General features: G+C 31.5%; 1 protein-coding gene across 1 annotated transcript in view; it reads right to left on the minus strand.

Moving 5' to 3' along the window:
- LOC131851710 (zinc finger protein GLI4) overlaps positions 1-25,439 on the minus strand; it is a 118,354-nt gene that overhangs the window by 47,129 nt on the left and 45,786 nt on the right. Inside the window, exon 3 of the mRNA XM_059202242.1 lies at positions 17,525-17,951. Coding sequence (XP_059058225.1) covers positions 17,525-17,685 — 161 coding nt within the window. The 5' untranslated portion in view covers positions 17,686-17,951. The remainder of the gene's footprint in view (positions 1-17,524; positions 17,952-25,439) is intronic.

Below are 25,439 nucleotides of genomic sequence, written 5' to 3' on the forward strand. Positions count from 1 at the left end.
CAGTCATCATAGTCATTCCGTTTCCTTTAAAGTAAGTACATGTACAAACAATGCATATTAATAGACAACTAATTTAGATGTAAAACGTAACAACAAAATGCATTGTTCACTTTGTACAATATTAACATATAAAAATAGTGAATTACATATTTAACAACATTTCTAAAACTTGGCGGGAATTTCAATAAATATTTGCACACTTTTTATACGAGTATAATATGTTATTGATTTTTAAGAAATAAAAGTTATAATGTACTAAATACCAATCTCTGGGTTCAGTAGTGTCACTTTTCTGACATTACTTAAAAGAAGAGGATACTGCCTTTTTTGAAGTCGGCATTACTTTAGTCTTCGCGTAAACTAAATCACTGGGACCTTAAGGCCCCTATATCTAATTCGCCCATATAAAGAAGATTACATTAATAGTTAAGACTATAAAACTTTTACTATACGTCTGTTACACCAAGCAAATGTATTACAGCAGAACGTATAAATAAAAACAGGTAATAAACGCTCCGAATGGAGTTTGTGAAGCTTTTTAATCCATATGCAGCGAAAATAAACAAAGTCGGGAAATATAAACAATGACCGGTCAGGGTATACACGCTGGAGAATGTGGAACGAGACAATTTTCAATATTGAAGGTCAACGAACTTTTTTTTCGGATCGTAAAACGAACCCGTAAATAAATATTATCCTTAGTTGCTCCTGTAGTGATTGAGATACGGAACATTAATTACGACATATACCGCTGCCGCGAGAAGCGATTGTATCCTGAAAAATATGTTTGTATTTATTTAACTAAATTCCAGATTTATACCTAACTAACTACCGGCCCTTGCTTCGCATGGGTTTATGTATATTATACACATAAACCTCCTTCTTGTATCACTCTGTATATTGCTAAAAATTGCATTAAAATGCAATTGCAATCCGTTATGGTTTTTAAAAGATTCAAGCGAACAGACAGCGAAAGCGACTTTATTTTATACTAAATAAGATAAATATACTCGTATATAAATTAAATATTGTTCAAAACTAAAACAAAATGACTCTACTTTTAACAGATTAACTTTAAAAAAAGAGGACCAGTTGAGTGTTTTACTAAATCGTCTCAACTGAAACTGTAGCCTGACCTAAATTGCCGGTTTAAAGAATATTGTAAAAAAAATCATACAAATAAATAATTCTTTGTTTCAGTTAATATAATATAATTGTTCTTTTATTTCAAATTTGAGAAAAATTATAGAAGTAATTGTGTATTTGATTTACTAACAAAGTGGTTAAATGTATGTAATTGATTTAATCATAAATCAGAAGTTGTGTATGTGAATATGTATTGTCAAACAAAATTGCAATCGTACATAATAACATTATTATTCTAAACTCAACAGTCTATGAATCACATAGACAATTGAATGGAGTGAACAGTAATAGGAAAATCAAATAGTCTAACACAATTTCCTGCGGGTGTACCTAAAATATGAATACAATAGAGTGGTCTTGTCTCTAAAGTTTTACCATAGTTTACAGAAAAAATTAAATAATTATTTTGATATTGTAATTACATTTAAATAGTGGCATATGCTTAAAATAGCTATAAAGTATGGGATTAGTCCGAAATATTTTTTTAATTATGAATATTATTTAATAATATAAATTTAATATTTTATTATATTGCTAAAATATAATACTAACAATGACGTGTCTTAATTAATAAATAATTTTAATTTATTTTTTATTTATATATAGATTTTCTGGTTTTTGTATACTAAAAATTACCGAAATTTCAATTAAATATAATATGTATATGAATTTATAATAATAATTACCTAAGGTATATCTAAAATATGTATGTTGATGCTTGTTTGTAGTATACATAAGAATATAGGATACTTCACATAACTGAACCGTAATGAATCATGATGAGAATCCAGAAAGTTAATTAACTCTATAACCACGGGTGTAAACTTCAAAATCACCGACCAATTCTAACAGCATCACATTACTACTCTATTCATGCACCTCAGTGTTTACGCACGATATAGCGCGGGACCGCTGACGTCTCGACTGTTTACAAATAAATCATCTGGCATTATTTTATTGCTCGCCAGTGCCGCCGCGCGGTGTACTGCCTAGCGCGGTCATTTCCGCCGGGTGTACAGGTCAATGGACTGTGTCAGTGAATTATGATGGAACTATTTTAGGTACGGATGTAAGCCTACCGGATAACTTCCTGATGAAGTGATAAGATCACATTCAAGATAAGCTAATCTGAACTAATCAAGATCGACCGATCAATACAAGGAAGTCTCATTTACATAAATTACATAATATATTCATAAGTTATATAAAAAGTCATGTGTTTGATAAGTATAGTATACCTGATAGTTTTCTTAAAAATATGATCGAACTATTAGTAACTAAACGATTAATTAAATAACAAACGTAATCGTTTTGCAGGATTTTTATATAATGTTCTACAGACACCTTAGTTAGTTAGTAGTTAAGTAAATAATTTCAACAAATTAGCCGAAAAACAGTTGAATTTATTGGTCCCATTGGATTTGTAAATGCGAAAGATTGGCTGAATGAGGGATGTTTGCTGATCTTTCATGAAAAAACTACTGAACGGATTTTAATAATACTTTACAGTAAGATACGTAAATTCTTATACAGCAGAATAACACATACACTATATGTATTATTTTGATATGGGCAGTGTCAATTTTGAGAATTGTCAATTAATCATAATAAAACTATTATAAAGATACTTACTTCTTGCAAGGTGACGACGGTCCCAAAAGATCAATTATAAAAAATAAGTCGCGTACGGCTATTGGTCTACCACAATTGACAAAAACTTGACGTTAATAAGCGTCTAAAATATTCTACATATATGTTTTTTGATTTGATTTGATTTAAAAAAGTCCCTTAAAATCGATCGGTCAAGAAAAATTTGTATGACAAATGCAAAACAGTGGCACTACTGTTTATTCGTTAATTATTTTATACAGTAATCAATATTGCAGGCTATCTCGGTGACCTGTGATAAACTAACGACGGACAAACTTACAACAAACTAGGGACTTTATCACAATGTACATTATGTTTTTATACCTATTCAGCTGTTGTACATCATCACAATTTTCACCAATCATCATTATTAATAAGTTTATCTTATGGCGCCTTGACGGCTCGGCCGACCTCCATTTTTAAGTCACGTAGTATAATATAATATACTTATTATATTATAATTACAGTGGATTACTTCAGTGAGACGTTTTTTTTTTTTTGGATTTTATTGTATTTTAGTGTAATTTTCCTAAGTGAGCATATTGGTTTTACTGTAATGCTTTGATATCAATAAATAAATAATATACATGTTACAAGTACACAATGTATTCGGGAAGTTCTTCATTCGAGATCTCTACCGAGTACTTTAATAGACTTTATAAAAGGTATCTACCTGTAAAAAGTGGGTATCTCTGTTTCACCTGTTCCATTCGCCAAGCAGCTTGCTTTGTAAGTTTAATCTTTCGGTTACAGGGTGAAATGAGGTAGTGAAATCACAGGATAATAGGCGTGATAAGTGATTAAGTCCTTACGGTAAAGGCGACGGTTACTACTTACCATCAGGTGTACTGTAATTGTTTGCCATAATAATAATTAGATAAAAGAAATTATATAACGAAGATATAAAGAAAACACTAACCTTTTGAAATCGGTTGACAACAACAATTGTTCATTCAGCAATAATTGGCATATTGATCTCAATTGAATCAATAGATTTCCTCCATTACTTTTCTGTCAATGATCGCATTCTGAACCTTTGAATATGCAGCGGCAAGAAAAATGTGCATTTGTACCTATACCTTGTTAGGAATGAGGTAAATTTTCCAAAAAATTATGTACGAGTATATCTATGTACCTATTCTTATATTAGTGTATGTCTATTTCTTTTTTGAATATGACTTACTATTTTACGTCTCCTTTTTTTGTACACATATGTATGGCTGTTCTAGTTAACACACTATCCTGTAACATTTTCTAGGTTTGCTAGAAGAATAGTATTTTAAAAATAAGCTCGACCTTGTTACATGATATGTACCACATATCTGTTTTTTTCCTATGTGTGTGTGTACACAAAAATACAATAAAGTATAAGCTGTGCGCGCGGTATCAATGAAATTGATAGCCTATGTTTTATTCTAATGTATAAAGCCATACTATTGTAAAGTTTCATCAAATTCCGTTCAGTAGATTTTGCGTGAAAGCGTAACAAATATACACAATATAAAAAGAATACGAGCTGAGTTTCATATTAGTTCCTCTCAGCTTGAAAGCACTCCGATCTGATGGTAGATTTGACGTATTATAAGAGTCTGTAATAGATATACCTGAATAAAGATATTTTGATTTGATTTGATTAGAGGACTTTGTATAAAGTTGACTTATAGTAAAACCGATATTGCTTTCACAGTTTATATTTGCAAAGATGACGAATTCAATCAGACAACTCCTTATGTTGGTATCTTCATATCATTGGCACTTTAATTACGACAAAATGGCCGTTTAATTACAAACGAGTAAAACAAATGGCGCGCATTTTCGTCGAGGTATGCACCGACCGCATATTTTATGTCAATTAAATCCAGTTTTTAATATAAACATGAAATTTTCTTCAGTCACTTTAATGGTGTATAATTAGTGGAAATAAAAATTATAATAAAGAAATTAATGCTTAATTCCGACGCCGTGTATGTACAAAAATAATTATATAAAAAAAATCTGTTGATGTTTTTGACTTGTCTATGTATACATATTACCTAATATATGTATTATATAAAACGGATGTTTGTTTGTTATCCAATTATATACTAGTTTTAACTGAATAAAACCTTTTTTGATTTCAAAGTTACACTAACTGTAACACGTATTTGATACACACATGCATATGTACGCTTTTGTTTATTGTTAAATTCTTGGTCAAATTGAGAATAGATTAAATTAATTATGGTCGAATTTCGACCACTGGCCGTCTTCTAGTAATTAGAAATTAAACTGTGGTTGTAAATAGAGGACACCGCTAGTTTTATACGTATATTCCTCCACGCTAACTCAGTTAAATTAACAGTATTTTTAAACCGTCTCATAAGACTAGTGTTGTGCCCCAACAGTTCACTACAAATATATTTATATACACAGTACAGGCGTTATAAAACTAAGTCGTAAACCCCGCTCAGTTGCAGCTAGGGTAATTTTTATTGAGATGCGCACTTTACGAGCGCCGGACAGCCCTGGGCTGGGGTTTTGACCTCTAATAGTAACAGAGGGTAAGGCTTAATATAGGGTGCTACATTGTTAGGTGATATAAAATAATGGACACGAGGTCATATTAATCATATCTGTGTGTTGATCTTGTATAAGTTATGTTTATTACATACTAGCTGTTTACCCTGAGTTTGCTCGACAGAAACTATCAACCATGTGTTGAAAAATTGTGTAATATTTAGTGCTTAAAGTTAAAAATTTAATTGAACTTTTAGCTTACACCCTCTGTATACTAATGCATTAAATTGCTGAAAAGCTCCTTCTTATCATCTTTAGTCGTTTGCATATATAAAATTGAATTTGTAATATTAGTAATGACAGCTTGGCTATATTTTAAAATATGCTTTGAATATCTGTACCTACTAGAATTATATTGAGAGAGGTTTTGTTTAGAAGATAAGTAAACGTACAATACACTGCAGTCGTTTGAGAAATTCGTTCATTGTTTGAAAGGTAGAAATTATTTCACAGTGACATAGACTTCATTTTTATTAACACCACAGGGTGTTAAAACCACCTTAATTACATATTATTTTTATGCATCAAAGTTAAATAAATAAATAACATATACAAAGTTCTATACTGTTTTTAATTTTACACTGTCATTATTATATTTTATATATTTTGTAGATATATAGAAAATCACGATATATTCATCAATAAAGGGAACTCAATAAAAATAAATAAAACGTGGTAAGATCCTGTGATTACTCCTAATTGTACATATACAATGTTATCAGCACCCGGAGTGAGTCACTTTATTATAAAACATATATTAATGAAGTATCAAAGTAAAGTAACAATAAATTGAAAGAAAAATTATTAGGTTGAAACCTACACTCACAAATATTGATATAATAAAGAGTCAAACTATTTTCTTTATTCCGCGAACGAACCGTTATTACAGTAATGAAATTGTAAAGCGGTGTTTTATGACGGCAGCGCGTTATCGAATTCACTCCCAATTTGATGATAACCGGATACCTGGCGTCAAGAAACGGTTATGGTACCGACACAATGCATGAGAGGAGAGCGGTTTAAGATATTACTTAATTGAATGGCTCAAATCGAATGATGTATTACCTACGACTGAATGATGACTGATTCATATTTGATTGAAAGCAGTTTTAACTATCAGTTATTCCAATAAAAATTATTGATTGATAGTACTGTATTTAAATAGAATAAGTAATAATAATAATAATACGTTAAAATTTAAACTACTTATAATATTCCACAAACTCGATTAAAATATTTGTTTAGGAATATTATAAACATTTTTATTAAAATGTTATTATCAAATAGTAATAAATTTCTTATATATTTATACTTAATAATTCCTTATACATACTACTTTCAATTGGAAATATGTTTAAAAATAAGCAACAAAATCTATGAACACACAGAAATGTACATGATTTCTGAAAACTCTCCAGTTATCGCACTTAAAAAACTACAAAGTGAAAATATAGTAAAGAAGCAATCTCACACAGCAAAACCTTGCTCCGCTACCTCCTGTGCATTACAACTTCAATAAAGGTGTAACATTTTCATTAAATTACGTACAAAATGTAACTGATTTTAAGTTTTTCGATAAAAAAATATAGTCATGAGTGTCTTTCTTGCAAGTGTTACCGTAAAACGGATATTTTATATCATTCCGCACTTAATGTATTCAGATTCCAATTTCATATTTTATTATGTTCACCTTTACAAGTACTTCATATAAAAACGAAGATTATGATCGTATGATTTTATACCGTTTTTATCATATTACTCCTATACGAGGTTTTATATTCAACGTAATTACAATACATCGTAACTAAGCATGTACTCGTATGCGTATAAAAATATAATTTTAATTGCTTGAATTTTAAAATAACTATATTTAAAACGCCATCAAACATGCATCGACACAGTCAAAAGAATGGCATAAATTAGTTAATACGGGACTTGCAGCGTAAACCGCTGCATTAAGCAATTCCCGCTTGATGGGTTTCACTTCCAGTAGCTTAAGAATGAGGCTAAAGTATAGCCTTCTTGTTACAATAATTAGAGTAAAATAATAATCCTTAAAACAGCATTATATGTTTTAAAAATATGCAAATATAACTCAAAATAACTCTTATGCATTGGGACATAAAGATTATTATTGAATAGAATGTTTTATTTTAACATACGCATGAAAGGAAGTTATTATTATCTAAATCCAATGTTTTTTTAAAAGTTAACTTTTAACCGTCCATTGCCACGAACTTTCCATCTACAAAATCCTGTACAAATTTAACCCTTCACGCGCCTATATTTGCCTCATTCTTACGTAAATGTATGGCGCAATTAATGAGATTAGCGTTTCTAATTCTTCCGCTTTTGGCTTACTAATGTATACGGATTTTCCTCTAACACGGAGGTCTCATTTGCAAAACAGCGAGGGAAGAAATACATTTTAATTAGTGAAAGTAAATGAAGAGTTCTACGAATTAAAATTTAAAAGTACAAGATTAAGGGAAGGATTTTTTTAATACTTGTATGTTATAAACAATTGCAAATAATTAAAGACATCATGGTCATCATGTTATCTGCTCTTAGTATTTCCGTGGTAATGATCTCTAAACCACATAGAATGTACTACCACATTTTATGCAATAAACATTCGTTTCATATCTATAGGCAATGGTTACCACTTTCCATCAAGTGTGTTGTCAGAATATATTATTATTAATATTTAATTTATCAATATATTTCAGTTTAGTAATGTATATTAGTAATATTACATTATATTAAAGTAACGGTTACTCACAACTTTAATAAACAAACTGTTTGCGTTCCTTGATATAAATATAGCTTAGTTCTAATGATACAATCATAACAATTTATAGTCAAATTTAATAAAGTAGTCCTGAAAAGGTAATAATCAATCAGATGGGCAGGCCACTTTCGCCTTTATAGTATTGGTACACGACTCAAGTTCTTTATGATATTACTAATTAGTTATAAACAAATAAATCAAAGATACTTGCATTCATTTAAAAGCACGTGAGGTCAACATGTTGTTTTGCGACTTAACAGAAAATAGTCAATATTTATTTCTCCGCTCCCGCTTATTCTTATGACTTAAACCACAAAGATCCTAACGCTGTTGTCTTTGTAAACATGTCAACAGGTGCGGGTTTTCCAAACGAACACGCTTTGATAACGTATTGTGTTTCAGGGTTAACTTTGTTGAACTATAAAGTAGGTAGGGAGAAAAACTAACGCACATTTACAGAAACACATAATTATATAATGCCAGTTGACTTCATATTTATAAAAGTTTGATTTTACCCCTTTGAACTAATTATATTTTTTTAGGATAAAAAAATGTTCTTTTCTTTAGTAGATCAATAGTAATATAATTAATAAAAATTGATTTTTAATTACGAAAACGTCGCGTAATAGCGATAGAAATCGGCTGTATTAAACACCTCTTTTTTGTAAATATGTAACGTAAGTTCTATTTAAGACTATTTTCACCATTTTGCCTGTCATCTGGACCATTGTGCGTCTAGAACCGAGGCTACTAAAGTAGCCAGCCAAGCTCCTCCCAGAAGTGTAGAAGCCTCTTTTTTTATAAACAGTAAAACGCATTTTAACATTTTACGAATTGAGAACTTACTCGGCTTAAAAATATAAAAACAAATATAAAAAAATAACAAAAGCTTTCATGAGCCAATAAAAGAAAAAACTTAGGTCATGCAACGTCGCGTGCGCGCGCGCACAGTAGCCTGTACCGTGTGCGCCTCGCCTTACAAACAATCTCATTAACAGTGCGTGTGAAACTGAGATTCTACTTAATAAAAAAGTTATATTGGACTATGGAAATACTAACTTACCAGCGCAACTTCGTCTACATATTCATCTATTATCACACAACATCAAATATAACAATGTCACACAAAGTTTTTTGGTGTCGGTCAGATTTGAATATACAACTTCTTTAGTATAATTCAGGGGAATAAATCACTAGGTTACGACGCCGCGACGCCGCGACTCTCTAAAGAATAATAATTATTTTTTAGTCACAAAAAAAATACATCATAAGTTGCAGTACTTGATTTCAAGCAATTGTACCTCCCTATTATTTTTATATATTTTTTGCGGGTATTAAATTTAGTGGTTCAGTTTTCTTAGCCAGTTTAATGAACACGCTGTACATATTTAATGCGATACGGTAGTTGCTCCAAAACAATTCGACAGTAATTCAGTAATGCTATTTTGTCGTCGATTAATGTTGTAATGGGAGAGCACTATTACCCATTGTATACCAAGTCTTAAGCTTTATTAAACTTCGAATTAACCTTTATAAAACCTTTGGGCGGAACATATCAAAATCTCACATTACAGGAAAACCTACTTTTTTCTACAGAGCATGAGTTTTTAGAGTAGCGTTCATTTTTCTATTTCTTAAACGATATAAGAAAAGAGGTATTTATCAATTCTAAGATGTTATGTATTTGAAGATGACAACATACTCGTATTTTATTCTATGTTTTGTATTTTTTTTTATTAGTATAACCGAATTGTCCATAATCCATTCTAATATTATTAATGCAAAAGCGTATCTATCTGTCTGTCTATTTGTTACCTTTTCACGAAGATTAACGGATTGCATTAAATTTTATGTGATGGCAAATATTAAACAGAAATCATTTTCTAAATCTTAAACAATTGTATATATATTTCAAATTTATTATATCAAACAATACATATATTGTTAAAACCCGTTACAATTAAATCATAAATATTTAACTTTTTCTTTTTCATTCTGAAAGTCATGTTGATTTTCATATTGAACATAATCACAGACAGACAGATGTGTGATAGGAGTCCTTCCATACACCCATTTTTAATGAATATGTATTAGTAACATCGAGTTGAGTGTGAGTAGTGAATTTGCTTACAATTGTAATTAGTGAGTGTTTATTTTTAGTAAACAAAGTGGGAGGTCAGTGGATACTCGCTGAGAGATCTCTTAACGAGTTAAAGACGATTAACCTAAATGTATTATTGTGCACACATCTCCATACGACCTAATAAAAATAAAAAGTTTAAAGATAGGGTTCTTTATTATCTATTTTATTAGCTGATTCATATATTGGTTACAAAATATGATGATTTTATTACATTTTTAATGAGGATTATGTTGAGAAACAAGAAATTTGCTAAATAATCTCTTTAATAGTGTATTAGATAGTTGTAAAAGTAACAATATAAATGTTGAAATAAAAGATGGTAGAGAAATTTTAAATTGTGGATTAGTCGTTTATCTGTTGCGTGTTTGAAATACAAACTTATCTACGATTTTGAATTTTTTTTTTTGGTACTACTGGCGTCACAACGTTTGTTTTATTGTATTATAAATAAATAACTATATATATTGTATTCCGCTCTATTGAACTTATTTTCTGCCTCATACATGGGTAATTTTCCTGTATCTAAATATTTAATCCAAGTATGTATATGTGTATATATTTATTTATGTGTCGTATGTAAATATGTATGTCTAATAATATGTATTATTTTAAAGTTATTACGTAAATGTTTATAAACTATAATGCGCCGCTTACTAACTTCTCTGTTTGCCTTATGGTTGACTGGTAGAGAACGCCCTTAGGTGTTAAGTTCGCCATATGTACATTTATATATTGTATCTGTGCATTAAAGTTTAAATAAATAAATAATATATCTATATCTACGTTGTTCATTCATATATTGTAATAAGGACTCTATTCCCCGCATTTTGCCTCTCATCTAGGCCGTTGTGCGTGTAGAACCGAGACTACTAAAATAGTGAGCCAAGCTCCAAGTAGTGACATAAGCGCAAAAGTCTCCTGGTGTCTTCATAGGTTTCACAGAGCGACCTCACCGTTCTAAAGATTTGTTTTCATTATGTGGCCACTGCTACGCACTCCAGGATTACGTGAGCGGCCGTTTCTTCGGCTTCAAAGCAGTGTCGTCAAAGCACTGTCTTTAGCACTATTGTGTATAACTGTATGTTTAAGGGAGAGTAGCTCGTTATTTTCCTTAATATTATATTAAGGTTTTTCCTATTTTGGTCCGTTGGTAGACGTTTTTCATGTATACATATATACAGATGGGCAGCTAGTTTGCTATAACTAAAAAAATGCGTTAGTCTTTTGCATTCATATATACCTAATATATGTATGTGTAATACGTAAGTACATAGTACTTGAGATGCAGAGTTGTAATTGTACGTAACTTTTTCTTGGCAGCTTTCAATTGATACCAATAATGGAAGGGCACAAAAACTATCTTGATTTTAAGCGGTTAATTGACTTGTAAGCTGGTCATTGCTCTTATAAATCGATAAATTGAAACATTCCATGAAACACGATACGATGATTTCCATGCATTTTTAATCAGCAGACGAAGACAGACGAGCAAGTTTTAACCAACTTTAAAAAGAGGTTCCAATCTCGACTATCTTTTGCGTGTAACCATACTAGTATTATTTTGAAAGTCTGTCTGTGTGTTATGTTTTCACGACTAAAGGGTTAAATGGATCTTTATGAAATTTGGCATGAAAATACATTCTATCACGGGACTGAACATAGATTAACTTTTAAGTTAAGTTGTGTTGCGGTTAAGTAATTAAGTGTTCATATATTTTCAATAGGAATGTTGGACATAAATACAAGCTGCTATTTTAAATTAGGTAAAAAATAGACTAATGTCGTTATTTTGTAAATAGAGAGTACTGTACTTGATAGACAAACACACAAACAGAAAAAAGTTTTGGGCAATTAGTATTGAGTAAGTACTACGCATGTAATTAACTTAGACAAATATTTGTTATCAGAAACCGCAACTCACATTGAATACGACCAATCGTGTCGCTCATTAGCTTTCTTTAAATACAAATATACCTTCATGATTGTAATACTAATTAGGGTGATCAGAGGCATTATCAACTGTCGACGTTATGGTAAATGCAACTCCTGACATATCCACATTTAGCTTAGTTTTTTTTACTCCCAGGAAGTAGTGAGCCAGTCGCTGTTTTCAGATTCATTCGATTATTACTGATATTTTCAGAACCGGTGAGTCAGTCAGAAGTTATAAATTGTTTAAAGTTACAAGTTGATTGATTCTTTATAGCGCTGGCTAAATTAGAATTCATTGTTTTTAAGGTCTATAAGGATAAACCACTAAGTGCCATAACGGTCTTAAATTTTGTATTCATTTAAACGAAATAATTACACGTGCATTTTCTTTTAATTCTTATAAATTAATCCTTTGTTAACTTTATCCTTGATTAATATACCTGACTAATGTGTCCAGAGTGTAATAAATTATAAAATAAAATCGCTTCCTTATTTCATATTGATCACCGTCCTATTTATAGTGCGGTCCTGGTTATTACAATAGTGGTTGTGTTCGACCGGACGCTGGGTACGGTCAATTTACGACCGGAACCCGTTTATGGGACGATTGACCGATTCGGAGTCTTTTTGACAAATTTCTATCAACGGCAGTGGGAGGGTTGTTTCGGCTTTTTTGTGGCCACAAAATGGGATGGTTTGGGACGATGTTTTTTGACATGTAGCTCCAAATGGACTCATTAGGGTGTCACTTTTGGTGAACCGAGATTTGGTTTTACTAAAATAAATATATACATATTGTTTTTATTCCTATAAACAATGTATGCAAAATATTTAAATATCAGAGTTAGTTCAAATTAATGTATTCAGATTCTGATACATTACTTTCCAAATAAAATACTACCATATCAATATAATTAAACTATAAAATAGGTACATATATAGATTGGCCGTTTGGAAGCTTATTGTCAATTTTCTATCCACGGCAATAAGAGGGTTGTGTCGAGTTTTTTGTGGGCAAAAGTTGATTCGGGACATTTTTGTGCAATCTTGCAACCAAATGGACTCATTAGGATGTCAGTTTTGAAAATAATATTTACTGTCACTGGAATTTAAATAAATAAAACTATTTGTTCTTTTGTAAAGATGTGATTTAAATAGACTGATAAGATGGGTATACAAAAATATATTTAGATATAACAAAATAATATATACGTACGAAATATGTACCTGTCCATTTATCTGTTTGTTTATTAAGGCGAACTTGATGGTAAGTGGTAATCATCACCTATTTACATAAACACAATGTTATCGTGCGACGCCCGTAGTAGGTACTCATATATTGCTATTCTTGAGAACTAAGTTGGCCTGCCTCCCTACTGTTATTGCTTGCGCGGCTGTTGTAGGTGAGATTGCCTCAAACTCGCCTATTATTGACGAGATTGGGGCGGAATCCACGGAAACGCTTTGTACAAAGCATTTCTGTGTTAATTATTTCAACTTAATAAGCTGCCTACGCATCTGATTCATAGTGTTAATCCGAATGTCTATAGCCGGACATAATAATAATAACCCTGGACAATTAAAACAGCGCCATCTATCCCTAAGTTAAGCAGATATTGTGTTATCGTTACCTTAAATATTTTGATAAATGCATACATAATATACATCGAAAACACCCAAATTGATACAAATGATCATATTCATGAATAGAAATATTTGTGCCATGCGAGAAATCGAACCTAAGACTACTGAAAGTAAAGCGGTGTACTAAGACTGCCGAGACCAACATTCTCATATTATATTTTATATGCATCACATAATATAGCCCGTGATAAATCTCATGGTCTGCATTTTTGAGGACTTTAAAAAAATACCTACAATATTAGCGAGTAACAGACAATATTCCATTCGAGCAACACCACAGCACACAGCTAATCTAGTATAATTTTCAACTGATATTCGATACGAAAAGATCTATCTATAATCTAAATAGTTTTCTACAATTTTATAGTTTAATTTTCAAATGAGAAGATATAAAATTATTTCCACTAAAAACTATCAAAAGAAACATATGAAATGGGACGATCAAAATATATTGTAAGATCCCACGATATGAGATTTATTTCAATGAATATTAGGTTTCCATGATGAAGGAGATTATTGCTTCTCTAAAGGCGTTATTACGTTATCAAATATATGAGATCATATTTCATGTACAGTTATAAATACAGGATAGAAAGTAAATTTTTATAAGAAACATAACAAAATAATACAAATAATTATAAACAAAAAGAATACTCATTATAAAATATTACGGTATTAACAAATTAATGGGAATTAATAAGTAATACTAAAGCTTCAAGTATATAAGTAATACAATAAATTTTAACATAAAGACGTTTGTCATCTATAAATAGAATAGGAATTAATGATTATACAAATAAACCCAATATATTTGTTTATCATCATATGAAATAGAGCTTATTGTATAATATCATAATTGGATAAAATCCCGAATGTAAAATGTACAGATAAATCAGTACTGAAATTGAATAATAATAATATCTAAGGTCAATTTACACAGCGCCAACTAGTCCAAAGCTAAGCAGAGCTTTTGTTAGAGGTGATTAAGTTAAACTCAATGTTAATACTGGTTCTTTGATACAACACTGACATTCCGATCACATACAATTATTAACAACTGTACCCTTCATTTAACATGAAGTCCTACACATAAAAGTAGTAATCCCAGACTACCACTATACCCGAACACGTGTACGCGGCGCTTTAGATTTCAAGTGTGATACAGACATTACCTAATTGCCATGTTCGAGTTGAGAAAATAACACTTAGCTACACCTCCGGACAATAGTCCACCACACACGTTGTTCAATCATCGATAGCTTTTGTTTTTACATCAATAATAACGCTTTTTTTTCTTGTCTCGATGATTTGTGGCGACAGGACGGAGTCACAATGAGGCTGGTGGGATGCGGGCGAGAGAATGGCACTTATTGTGGCTTAGATGCTTTTGTGTCGGCACAAGTGTTAAATGAAAGATTTCTTGTGAACCATCCTTTACATGGCACTAGGAAGTCGTTTAGTTAACTTAGATTTATATATATATATGAATGTAATGTTATAAATATTCTTTATTTACTGCACTAAAGTGTAACAATACGTTAATCTTTATCATTCAGTAATCGGTAATATGAATGAATCAATTAAAAAAAAATACTATTGTTTTATTAAATAAAACAAACGAAGAGTAAATGATGCAGAACGTCACATTAAAACAAGGATAGACAACAACAAATTAATTGAAGTTGAAAGCAACAGCAGAATTAATAGGTGAGCAAGCACGCGATACCGATCTATCAGTTCAAAGGCTCTGCTTAATGAATCAAACGACAGGCGACTCGCAACACCTCTTTTGTGGTCGGACAAAATTGACTTTGACGAAGCGAACGAAGCTGAAATAACCGATCGTGTCGAACCCATTGTGCGTGATATAAATAGATAGAATGGAAATAAACACGTGGTGGCAATTATCGCAGCAGCGGGTTAAATGAGGCACCGAGAACCGCCGTTAATGGGTACACCAAGCCCGTGGCATCCGGCGGCGCGATCCTTCCACTCGTACGGTGCACAAACGAATGGACTTCCGAGAAAACATCTTCATACTACCAATTTTATATTCAACATAACGAGTTACACAATCACTATAAATAAGACGTAGAAATAACATGTTTATTGTGCAGGTAAAGGCCCTTTTAAATAAATTGAGCAGGCCAGTGGCGCATCCATCTTCATGCAAAAGATTTAAGGAACGCGAAATTGCAGATCTGCTGCGTTTTCGACAAGGAACAAAAGCCTCAAAAGACACTCGCTCTCACAATAACAAAGTATAAAATATTGCAATTGTGGCAGAGTGCTATAACAGCGTCACATCAATCAGCGTGTTAAATTCAAACTGTTTAGTAAATTAACATTTTAAAAATTTCATTTCATAAGTGTACTGCGTGTGCGAGTGAAGAGTCTGGGCGTGCCTCGAGACGCAATGCAGGAGCATTAATCATTTCAGTGGGCCGAGTCGGCCTCGGCCGCCTCCATACATCACGCACCCTTTGAGACAGCGAGCAACTCATTTGTTCAAATGTACCGTCCGGCTTTTATTAACGTACTAACATTATAAACGTCTCAATTCGTTTGACGACTTCCTGTTCGTCATTTGTCAGCGGCTCATTGATTCAGGTGCGGATTGATCCTTTTCCCATCGTCGCGATAGTGTTTTATTGTCTCCAGTTACAGAAGATTAATGTTGTCATCAAATCGACCGGCTTACGTGTCCGCTGTTGTGCAATAAATTATCATTAAGTAACACCTTGTCTCACCTGGACGTGGTTTTATGGGCTCTCGGCCGTAAAACACGGTTAATACGCCGGCTCTAATCTAATCTAAAAATTTTTACCTGCTCCTGATATAAATTCTAAAGCAGATGAACGTAAAAAAGATAGTGGATTTGTAATAAACGTAATGGAATGGCATATTCATAAAGGTGCACATGGAGCAAATGTGAATTTTATTGGCGATGTTAAAAAACTGGTACTTTTTATTGAAACCGCTCACTACAAAGTAGGATATATTGGAAAATTGTTAACTTACAAAAAGTAGTTCATGCAATTATGCAATAAAAGGGTCTCGCGTGTTGTTATAATGCTTAATGAACCAGTGCTTATAAGCCGGTTCGATAAAGGGAACGGCGGCATTAGGCGAGTGGATGGTTCAAACCGACAAGGTATAAAAGGACACTTGCAATTCAAGGGAATCATAATAAAATTACATATGTAGATGGATTCATATGATATGAATGCAGTTACCGCTTACGATAAGCGAGTCACTAAAAGGGGGATAAAACTAAATGTATTATGAGAACGGTTTATGACGCAACTATTTTCAAATAGTAGTGTAGTAAATAAGAATTTGCGAGTAAGTCATTAAACTTAAGTAGCAAGTTGTAATGGCAAAATTACTATTGACGAGGTAACAAATACGCTATAAAACGAGTTTCAACAAAATGAGTTACAGTAATATAAGATATATAGCATTCAATATGTTAAAAATTACGAGAAATAATTATATTGTGTGCGTTTACTTTTTTAGCAGTAAAAGGTAATAAAACTTAAAATAAACTTTTCCTAAAGATGATTTGGGTATCTATGTATTTGTCTCTCATAAAAACTGTAATAAAAGATAAACTACTCAATTTAACAAAAACATATTAAATATACTTTAATTTTACTTACTGAGCATGATGATGATAATGTGTGGCATGATGCATGGCTGTAGCGGATGCACCAGGAGCTGTAGACGCATGGAAGGCTGCAAAAGCCGATGGGAACTGCAGAGGCAAGAAACCTCCACTGCCAGCTGTCCCCGGACCTCCCACTGATTCCCTATCAGGCATTATTTAAATTCCTAGCACAATAACATTCTTCAGTCCTATTTTCACAGTATTTTCAACAACATCACAACCTATTTTATCACAACGTCCTTCAAAATTATTAGTTTTTTTAATACCAACACCAACTATCGTCAAGTCAACTCAAGACGTATTTCATCCATTTTTTTCTTCATTATTGCCTTTGTGTTATAATTTATGATTCGCATCGTTCATAATATAGTATTGTGCTCTGTCCAATTTTACTTGTCTCATTCTTCCGTTTTTTTATTCTGAAACAAAGAAATAATTACTGTTAATTATATTTCCGGCTTTAGTTTCGGTAGCTGCTTTGGAATTGCTAAATTAAACAGTTTTTGTTTTAGTGTAAACAAAAAGATTTAATGTGTCTGTGTTAAGTTCGCGTGTCGGTCTGTTGTTACTTCAATTACATCCATTATGTCTTTAGTTTACGAGCGAGAGAAACAACCTCCGAGTGTTACTTAGAGATCATTCATAGATTTTTTTGAAAATATACTTGTGTTTTATTTTTACAATTATATAATAATTTCAAAACTTATATAATATTTTTTTCTTAATACATACATATTTTAATATTCACTCTAGAATATTAAAATATGTATGTATTAAGAAAAAAATAATGTAGGCAATATTAGTATTTTATGTAACTAAGAATCGTCACATTTTTTGGAGAGATTTTTTATGTAATCGGAATAACAAATGACCCTTAGACCGTACACCCTTTACGGCCCACCTGATAAATGGTAACCGTCAACTATATACGTCACAGCACTACGAAGCCCCGTGATGCTCGTTATATCACCCAAACGTTGCTATTCCAGATGTCTAAGATGTTATACCTCTAATTCTGTAATTCACTACCTTAACACATACTTGAAACACAGCTTACAAAACAAGCTGCATGGCGGCTGAAATTAATGAGCCTGAGATAATGCAGAAGATTTTTGTAAATCTGTCTCAGCAATTAGATATAAAGCAATTAGTTCAGTTCTCAGCATTAGTACTTAGTTTTTGATGAATGAAGTAATAGATTAATGAGGAAAAATAGAATTTAACATTACCAATACATTTAAACAAGTATAAAGATCATTTATTATAATGTTACTTATTAAACATGGTAACATATCCTGGTATCTTCTCATCCTATGTTTATTAAATCCATAATCACATCAGAGTTCATACACACTCTGATCGCAACGATGGCATCATGAATATCGTATCTTTTATCATTACATATGTAAGCAAATGCATTATTATACAAGTATAATATTTGCTTATCAGGTGAATTGCTGCGACCTTTAACTTGATTAGTACTTCAACGTTAACCATCATCCACATTCCGGTTTCAATCGATTTCACCACTTATTGATAAATACGTCTTTCATAGCGTTATCTTTAAATAGTATACCACAAGGCACTGCCCTCGAGAGTCTGATCCTACCTTTACTTCTCTTATGCGGACGGATTAACATTAACGGACAAAGTAATATGGAACTACTTTATCCGTTTTACCTTTTTGGTTCAGAAGCTTAATTAAATTTAGAAAGAGCAAAACAAAGATAGGTCTTAAATTAAAATCCTTTGATCATAGGTGGCTAAAGAGGCGCCTATTGAACATAAATAAAACATCTATCGGTTCGAATTCAGTTTCATATTTTTTCATTAATCAATAGTGGAATATGATGATCTGTTTGGCCTATATATTTCCCCTTTTCACTTTATTATTAAAAGTGTTGTAATACATAGAATAGAATAAATTTATTACAACACGATACAATAATGACAAGGTTCAAAACAAAAAGATAATGAAATTATCAATAAACCTACAATCACAATGATCAAGATTCACAAATATTAATAAGAATGCATACTATTTTAAAAATAGTATTTAAATAAGTGCAAAATAAATAAAGTACATAAAATCAGTTGATTTTATGGCTAACAATTTTTTTTTTATATTTGGAAAAACTCAAAAGCTTGTTGCATGCAAAAACATGCATCCTTTATGCATGCAAGACGTTACTGCCAATCAATTAAATTAATAGTTTTTATTATTTATATCGCCTAAATTGTGAAAAATAATTTCAAGTAAAAACATATTCGCCACAATAATAATGTCTTATAGTGATGAGGACTGTTAATTACATGGAATCTCGACAAGTCTCGAGCATTCAGCAAAAAAATCTTGAGATAAAATGAGGTGAACTGGCCGGCCTGTTGTTGTCACACATATTCTTAAGGAGAAACATGTATGGTGATTCTGTTTTGATTGTAACCCATTTACATTACATTATACAAGTGCGGTTAATTATAAAATAAAACAATTTAAGTAACACTGTGTAGCTATGAAAAAATTCGATTACGTTAGCCTTCAAACGAAATACCTAGTCATAATCCATGTACTTCTTTAGGAACTACAATGCCATAGACAGACACATAGAATTTATAACACACCTCTATCATTATCATCATCTGCTTCTTTCTTATCCCATTTATTTGAGGTCGGCGCAAATTTTTTCTCTTCCATCCCTCCCTGTTCCCAGTCATCTCGTTATTTACTCCCTTTCTTACTATATCATCTTTCACACAGTCGGTTGACGCCTCTATGATGTAATGATTTTATCAATTCTGAACCTATTCGCTAATTCTTTTTTTTTTTTGTTCCGTATTTTTCAAGTTTGAAGCAGACAAGTTCTTTAGGAACAAAATCCTAAATCATATCATTAAATATAATATAAAATTGTAGATATGTACTATGTTAATTTACCAACAATATTCACACATAGTCGTACATAGTTACTTTATGATTAGTACTTTTTATTAACATATTTTTACTCAAAGCAGTGCGTCTGAGAAATTCGTCTCGTAATTAATGAAGATGTGATTGTTTTGGACGTGACTTAAAAGAGTGGGGACAATCCCCCCACAAATGTGGCCACGGAACACTCGTAATGAATCGATCGTAAAACTCGATATCGATATATCGATACTCATTTTCATTGAATGAGATTTACGATGTTTATGCATGCAAAATTGGCGGCCGATCGAGTATCGAATTTTATAGGCTATTCAAAAATCGATTCGTGAATTTTGAATGCTTTCAATTAATTGTTTTGCTGCAAGGTTTTGTTTTATTTTTTGTTACGATTATGAAGTTACGATCCATACATTTTCCTTATCATTACAAATATTATATTTATTATTATCGTTAAATGAATAGAATGTACCTTCTATAAATTTGTTTGACAAAATAATATTTATTAATGCTATTTTTTCAGCTGCATGCAGTACAGGTGCAGTGCGGCTATAAAATTACAACTTCATAATAATTGATATCATCGATTACGCAATTTATCGACATTTCGCGTCCCTATCTGTGAAATGTGAATGCCGCAATGCTTGTGCGCATGCCGCCGCTTTTAATACGGCCCTTAATTACGATTTAATTGTTTTTTTAGCCGTCGAATTGTTCCGATGTCTTCTGGGAATTGACCATAACTGGTTTATGTTACATTTTATGCTCTCATTCTAGTATTCTATTGTTGCTACAAGAACCTTAAACCATATTTGTTGCACAGAATATGTACATAGAAAATAGTGATACTAAAAAACTCGGTAGAAGCTGATGACCAGATTACAGTCATGATTCTAAAGTACCTTACTGTTAACCACGATTTTTTAGATGAGTACGGCCACTTGATACCATATCTTCATGCCAAATTTCATTAAAATCCAAATTTCAAAACCAGTCATGAAAAGTTAACAGAAACACTTTCGCATTTATAACATTAGTAGATGTGGTACTGAGAAAGACATCGTATCCCAATCACAATCAATCACGCTGTCAAAGTCGTAGATAAAAACCTAAAGTTCATATAAAGGTGATAACACATAAAAAGCTATAAATAGCACAACCTAAGCTACAAAAAACGTAAAGACACTGTCGTTGATGATCGAATGAAAATCGATTCTAAATTCACAGTCAAATCGTTCGCCAATTATTCTCCACGCAGTGTGATGCCCAAACTATATCATAATAGTGACATTAGTTTGCAAAATCACGGAGTAATTCCTGCGACATTACCGATAAGTCAACTGGACAATAGCGAGACATCATTAGATATGGCCTCAACTCGACATGGCGATGCGTTGAACACAAATTGTCTGATTAGAGAGCTAAATGCGACGTATTTGCAAGTTGGCATCGATTTATGTTGGCTAAAAGGGAGAGGTATGTGTGTATCATGGCAACACTTGAGACATTGTATTGAGAGGGCTATTAATTATGTTATAGAGTTTATCACTTTAATACTCGATTTTCCTTACTAATCGTAAGTACTAAATGTATTTTAATGAAACTTTAAAATAATACAGCTTATACATCAGAATAACACATAGTCTAGAAATTTCAGGCAAGTGAAATCGCGAGCACAGCTAGTATTATAAATGGATGTAATTTTTGTTACCTCCATATATAATACTAGCTGTCATACTATTTTATTCATCCTTGGAATCTTGGTTGGTGATTCAACCTGATCGTCATGTACTTATAATAAATGATTTTTAAATAATTTACGATATAATAGAAATGTATCTCCAGTACGCATACATATTGCAATTCGAATTTAATATTTAAATGACGTGTAGATTCTTTGATTTTAGTTGCAAATATATATAATTCTTTTATACCACAATGGTGGCAAACAAGCATACAGCCAAACCGACGATTACTCTAGACTACACGAATCAAACACTGGGCGTGTCATGCATGTTGCAGATCAAACATAATTACATATGGTACGGACTATATAACACAATAATATGGTATTTATACCACTACAGTTGTCAGAAAATTACAAAAAAATAGATTAAATAAATAGATAAATAAAATACAAAACACAAGAAATTAAAACTAAATAGAATCTGATTACAAAATGCAGTAAAATAAGATCGCGAAGGGATCCCGATCGTGAATGGCATCTGAAGAATGAAGTACAAAGAATAAATCAGCTAACTCACGTTGTTCTGACGAATTCACTAAGTATTTGTCATGATGATTTTCCGGTTAAAAATATGGAGGTCGATCGGATTGATTTTGCTAGCAATGGCAATATTCCCTACAACTAAAAAAAAATCTCACACTTTAGTAGATCTAAAATTACAAATCATTGTTTAGATCAATAGCTAACCCCTATCCCTTCTTAACTTTCCAAAGCTGCGGGTAAACTGACCTGATTTCGTTAAATATATTTTTTTACACGTTAGACAATTCACTTTAGCTTTAACATCTTTTATCGCAGTTAATCCCATTTATTACAAATGTCATAGACATTATAAAATAAACGAATACACACTACCGCAGGACGACTGAGCATACAAAACACGTCTGATTTATATTTAGTTAACAGCTGAAAATGGTTTTGTTATAAGTATTAATTGTCTATTCGCAAACACATTACATATCATCACGACAACATAATAAAATACCGTAGCCGTCACACCATAAGTCGCGGCTAATCCTTTCATCGTAGTACTTAGGATTCGCTGGACGGCGTACGAGGACATCCATAAATTACAATGAGTTCCAACACATCGCGTATGGCCCTTATACGCGATCGCCAAAACAGGTACGTACGTGCGTCCGGCGATATTGTACATTATTACACAACACTAGCGATACGAATTATTGTTTATAATCTAAAACTATTCTTTTAAAATCAAACATATTTTATCTCTTTTAGCATTTTCTTAAATACTTAGAGGGCTTGATATATATATAGTCGTCTAAATCAATATATATATCCTTTTTTACAAAAATGCGCAGACGGAGGAGTATAAAATTTTGACATCTTATAGTTTATATATAGATGGAGAGCAGAATGCTAATATTTTTTAAAAATACATTAAATCAATAAAAAATCATTACACCTACCGTCTACATATATGGTACATCAACTATATATGCTACATAATCAATTTGATAATAAATTGATTGTGTAGCAATCACTTTAATAATGGTCAAACTACAGTTAAAATTTAAATTTATTATAGTCAAATTTCGACCATTGGTCGTTCTCTAGTAACTTTTTGCACACCATTTCCTTATATAAAGTAAATGAGCTTAAAAATATACAATTTTTACGAAAACGAGGAATAGTCTAATGTCTAAAACATCAAGGCGCAACCATCTATAACAGGTTACGTAATTTTGATTGGTATTTTCAGGATTTTAAATTCATGGTAGATAATTTGCAACATATTGGGTCATAGGATGTATATAAATACTTACGCATGCTATTATTATTTTTTATGCTAGTTTAGGACAAAATATAATATCATTAATCTATAAATATTTTATAGCTTGTGCTGTGTTGTAAGCATAAAGTTATGATTTGCTAAGCCAATATAACTATTCATAGTTCACGTAGTGTTCCGGACATAACAATATTGGTTTCTCTAATATTATATTTACAATACTATAAGACATAACATGTAACATATTGATGACGTCTAGTTGTTATATTTCTCTACTATGTAATTTGAAGAATATAATATTTTTTTTATTTATTTCTAAGTGAGAGAGTATTTATTTAAGTGAATTCTACCTAACTTATGCATTGGTATCTTTACGACTAAGGAGAAATATTAAAAGTTGTAACAATAATAAATTGTTAGTGCATTTGATGTCTTTATTGCTGATGCCGAAGAATTTATTACAATATCAGTATGATTTTAAACTGAACAAAAAAAAATCTCTTCGTAAAAAAATTGAAGATAATAGACAATTCACACAGCGCTCTCGTGTATTAAATTAAGCAGGGCTTATATTATGTGACTAACTCTTAAATACATACATAATGTACATAGAAAACTATTTGTATCGATCTGGGTGACCAATGCAAATAATCATACTCATGAATATAAATGTTCGTGCGAGAAATAAAACCCGCCATCATCGGAATACTATTAAGATTTTCTAACACCAAATAAAACACCATAAAATGATAAATTTTGCTTTACAATAAGATTAAAACCGAAATCTAGTTGGCTCTGTAGCAATACTGGAAACCGTTCAATATTGTAGTCGCGTTGTTTCATTGATAGTAAAACATTATTTATGTTTTCCCATTTTTATTACCTTTTCGCGTCGACTACTTAATGACTTGACGCCTAACTACGAAAGGCAGGATCTATTATAGAACTTAAGCGGAATAACAATAAAGGTCACTTTTGATTGGCCGTTTATTTTTTGGTAGTAAAATTATGTTTAGTTGCGTTTGTTTAGCGTATTCCCGACACGGTTGAAGGAAGTTTAATATTAAACGGACTTGAATTTAAAGTCACATACATAGGCAGTAAAACGGTTGGTGGAACTTATTACTTTTTTAATTTATATTTATACGTTCATCAACAGTGCATGGTAGAGGTTATAATTTATTGTTGTACGAACGAGATTTTTTTTATTAGTTCTCTGAATGTTTCTATCTATAAAATTATATTTTTACAAACAACTACAATATATCAGAAAGATCAATTTTTAACCAGATATGTCGGATATCGCAGCTTGGATTGCGTTAATATTGATTTTGTCGACCTCCACACTTTATCCCTTTTTAAAAGTACTTTTAAAAAACTAAATATGCATACTTTAATCATTAATTATAAACTCTACAATTGTGTAAAATATAGATCAAATCGAACGATTGAATATAAACTTTCATAAAAACAACATTAATTCT

The sequence above is a fragment of the Achroia grisella genome, unplaced genomic scaffold, assembly GCF_030625045.1.
Source record: "Achroia grisella isolate CSIRO2021 unplaced genomic scaffold, CSIRO_AGI_Agris_v1 utg1174, whole genome shotgun sequence".
NCBI lineage: Eukaryota > Metazoa > Arthropoda > Insecta > Lepidoptera > Pyralidae > Achroia > Achroia grisella.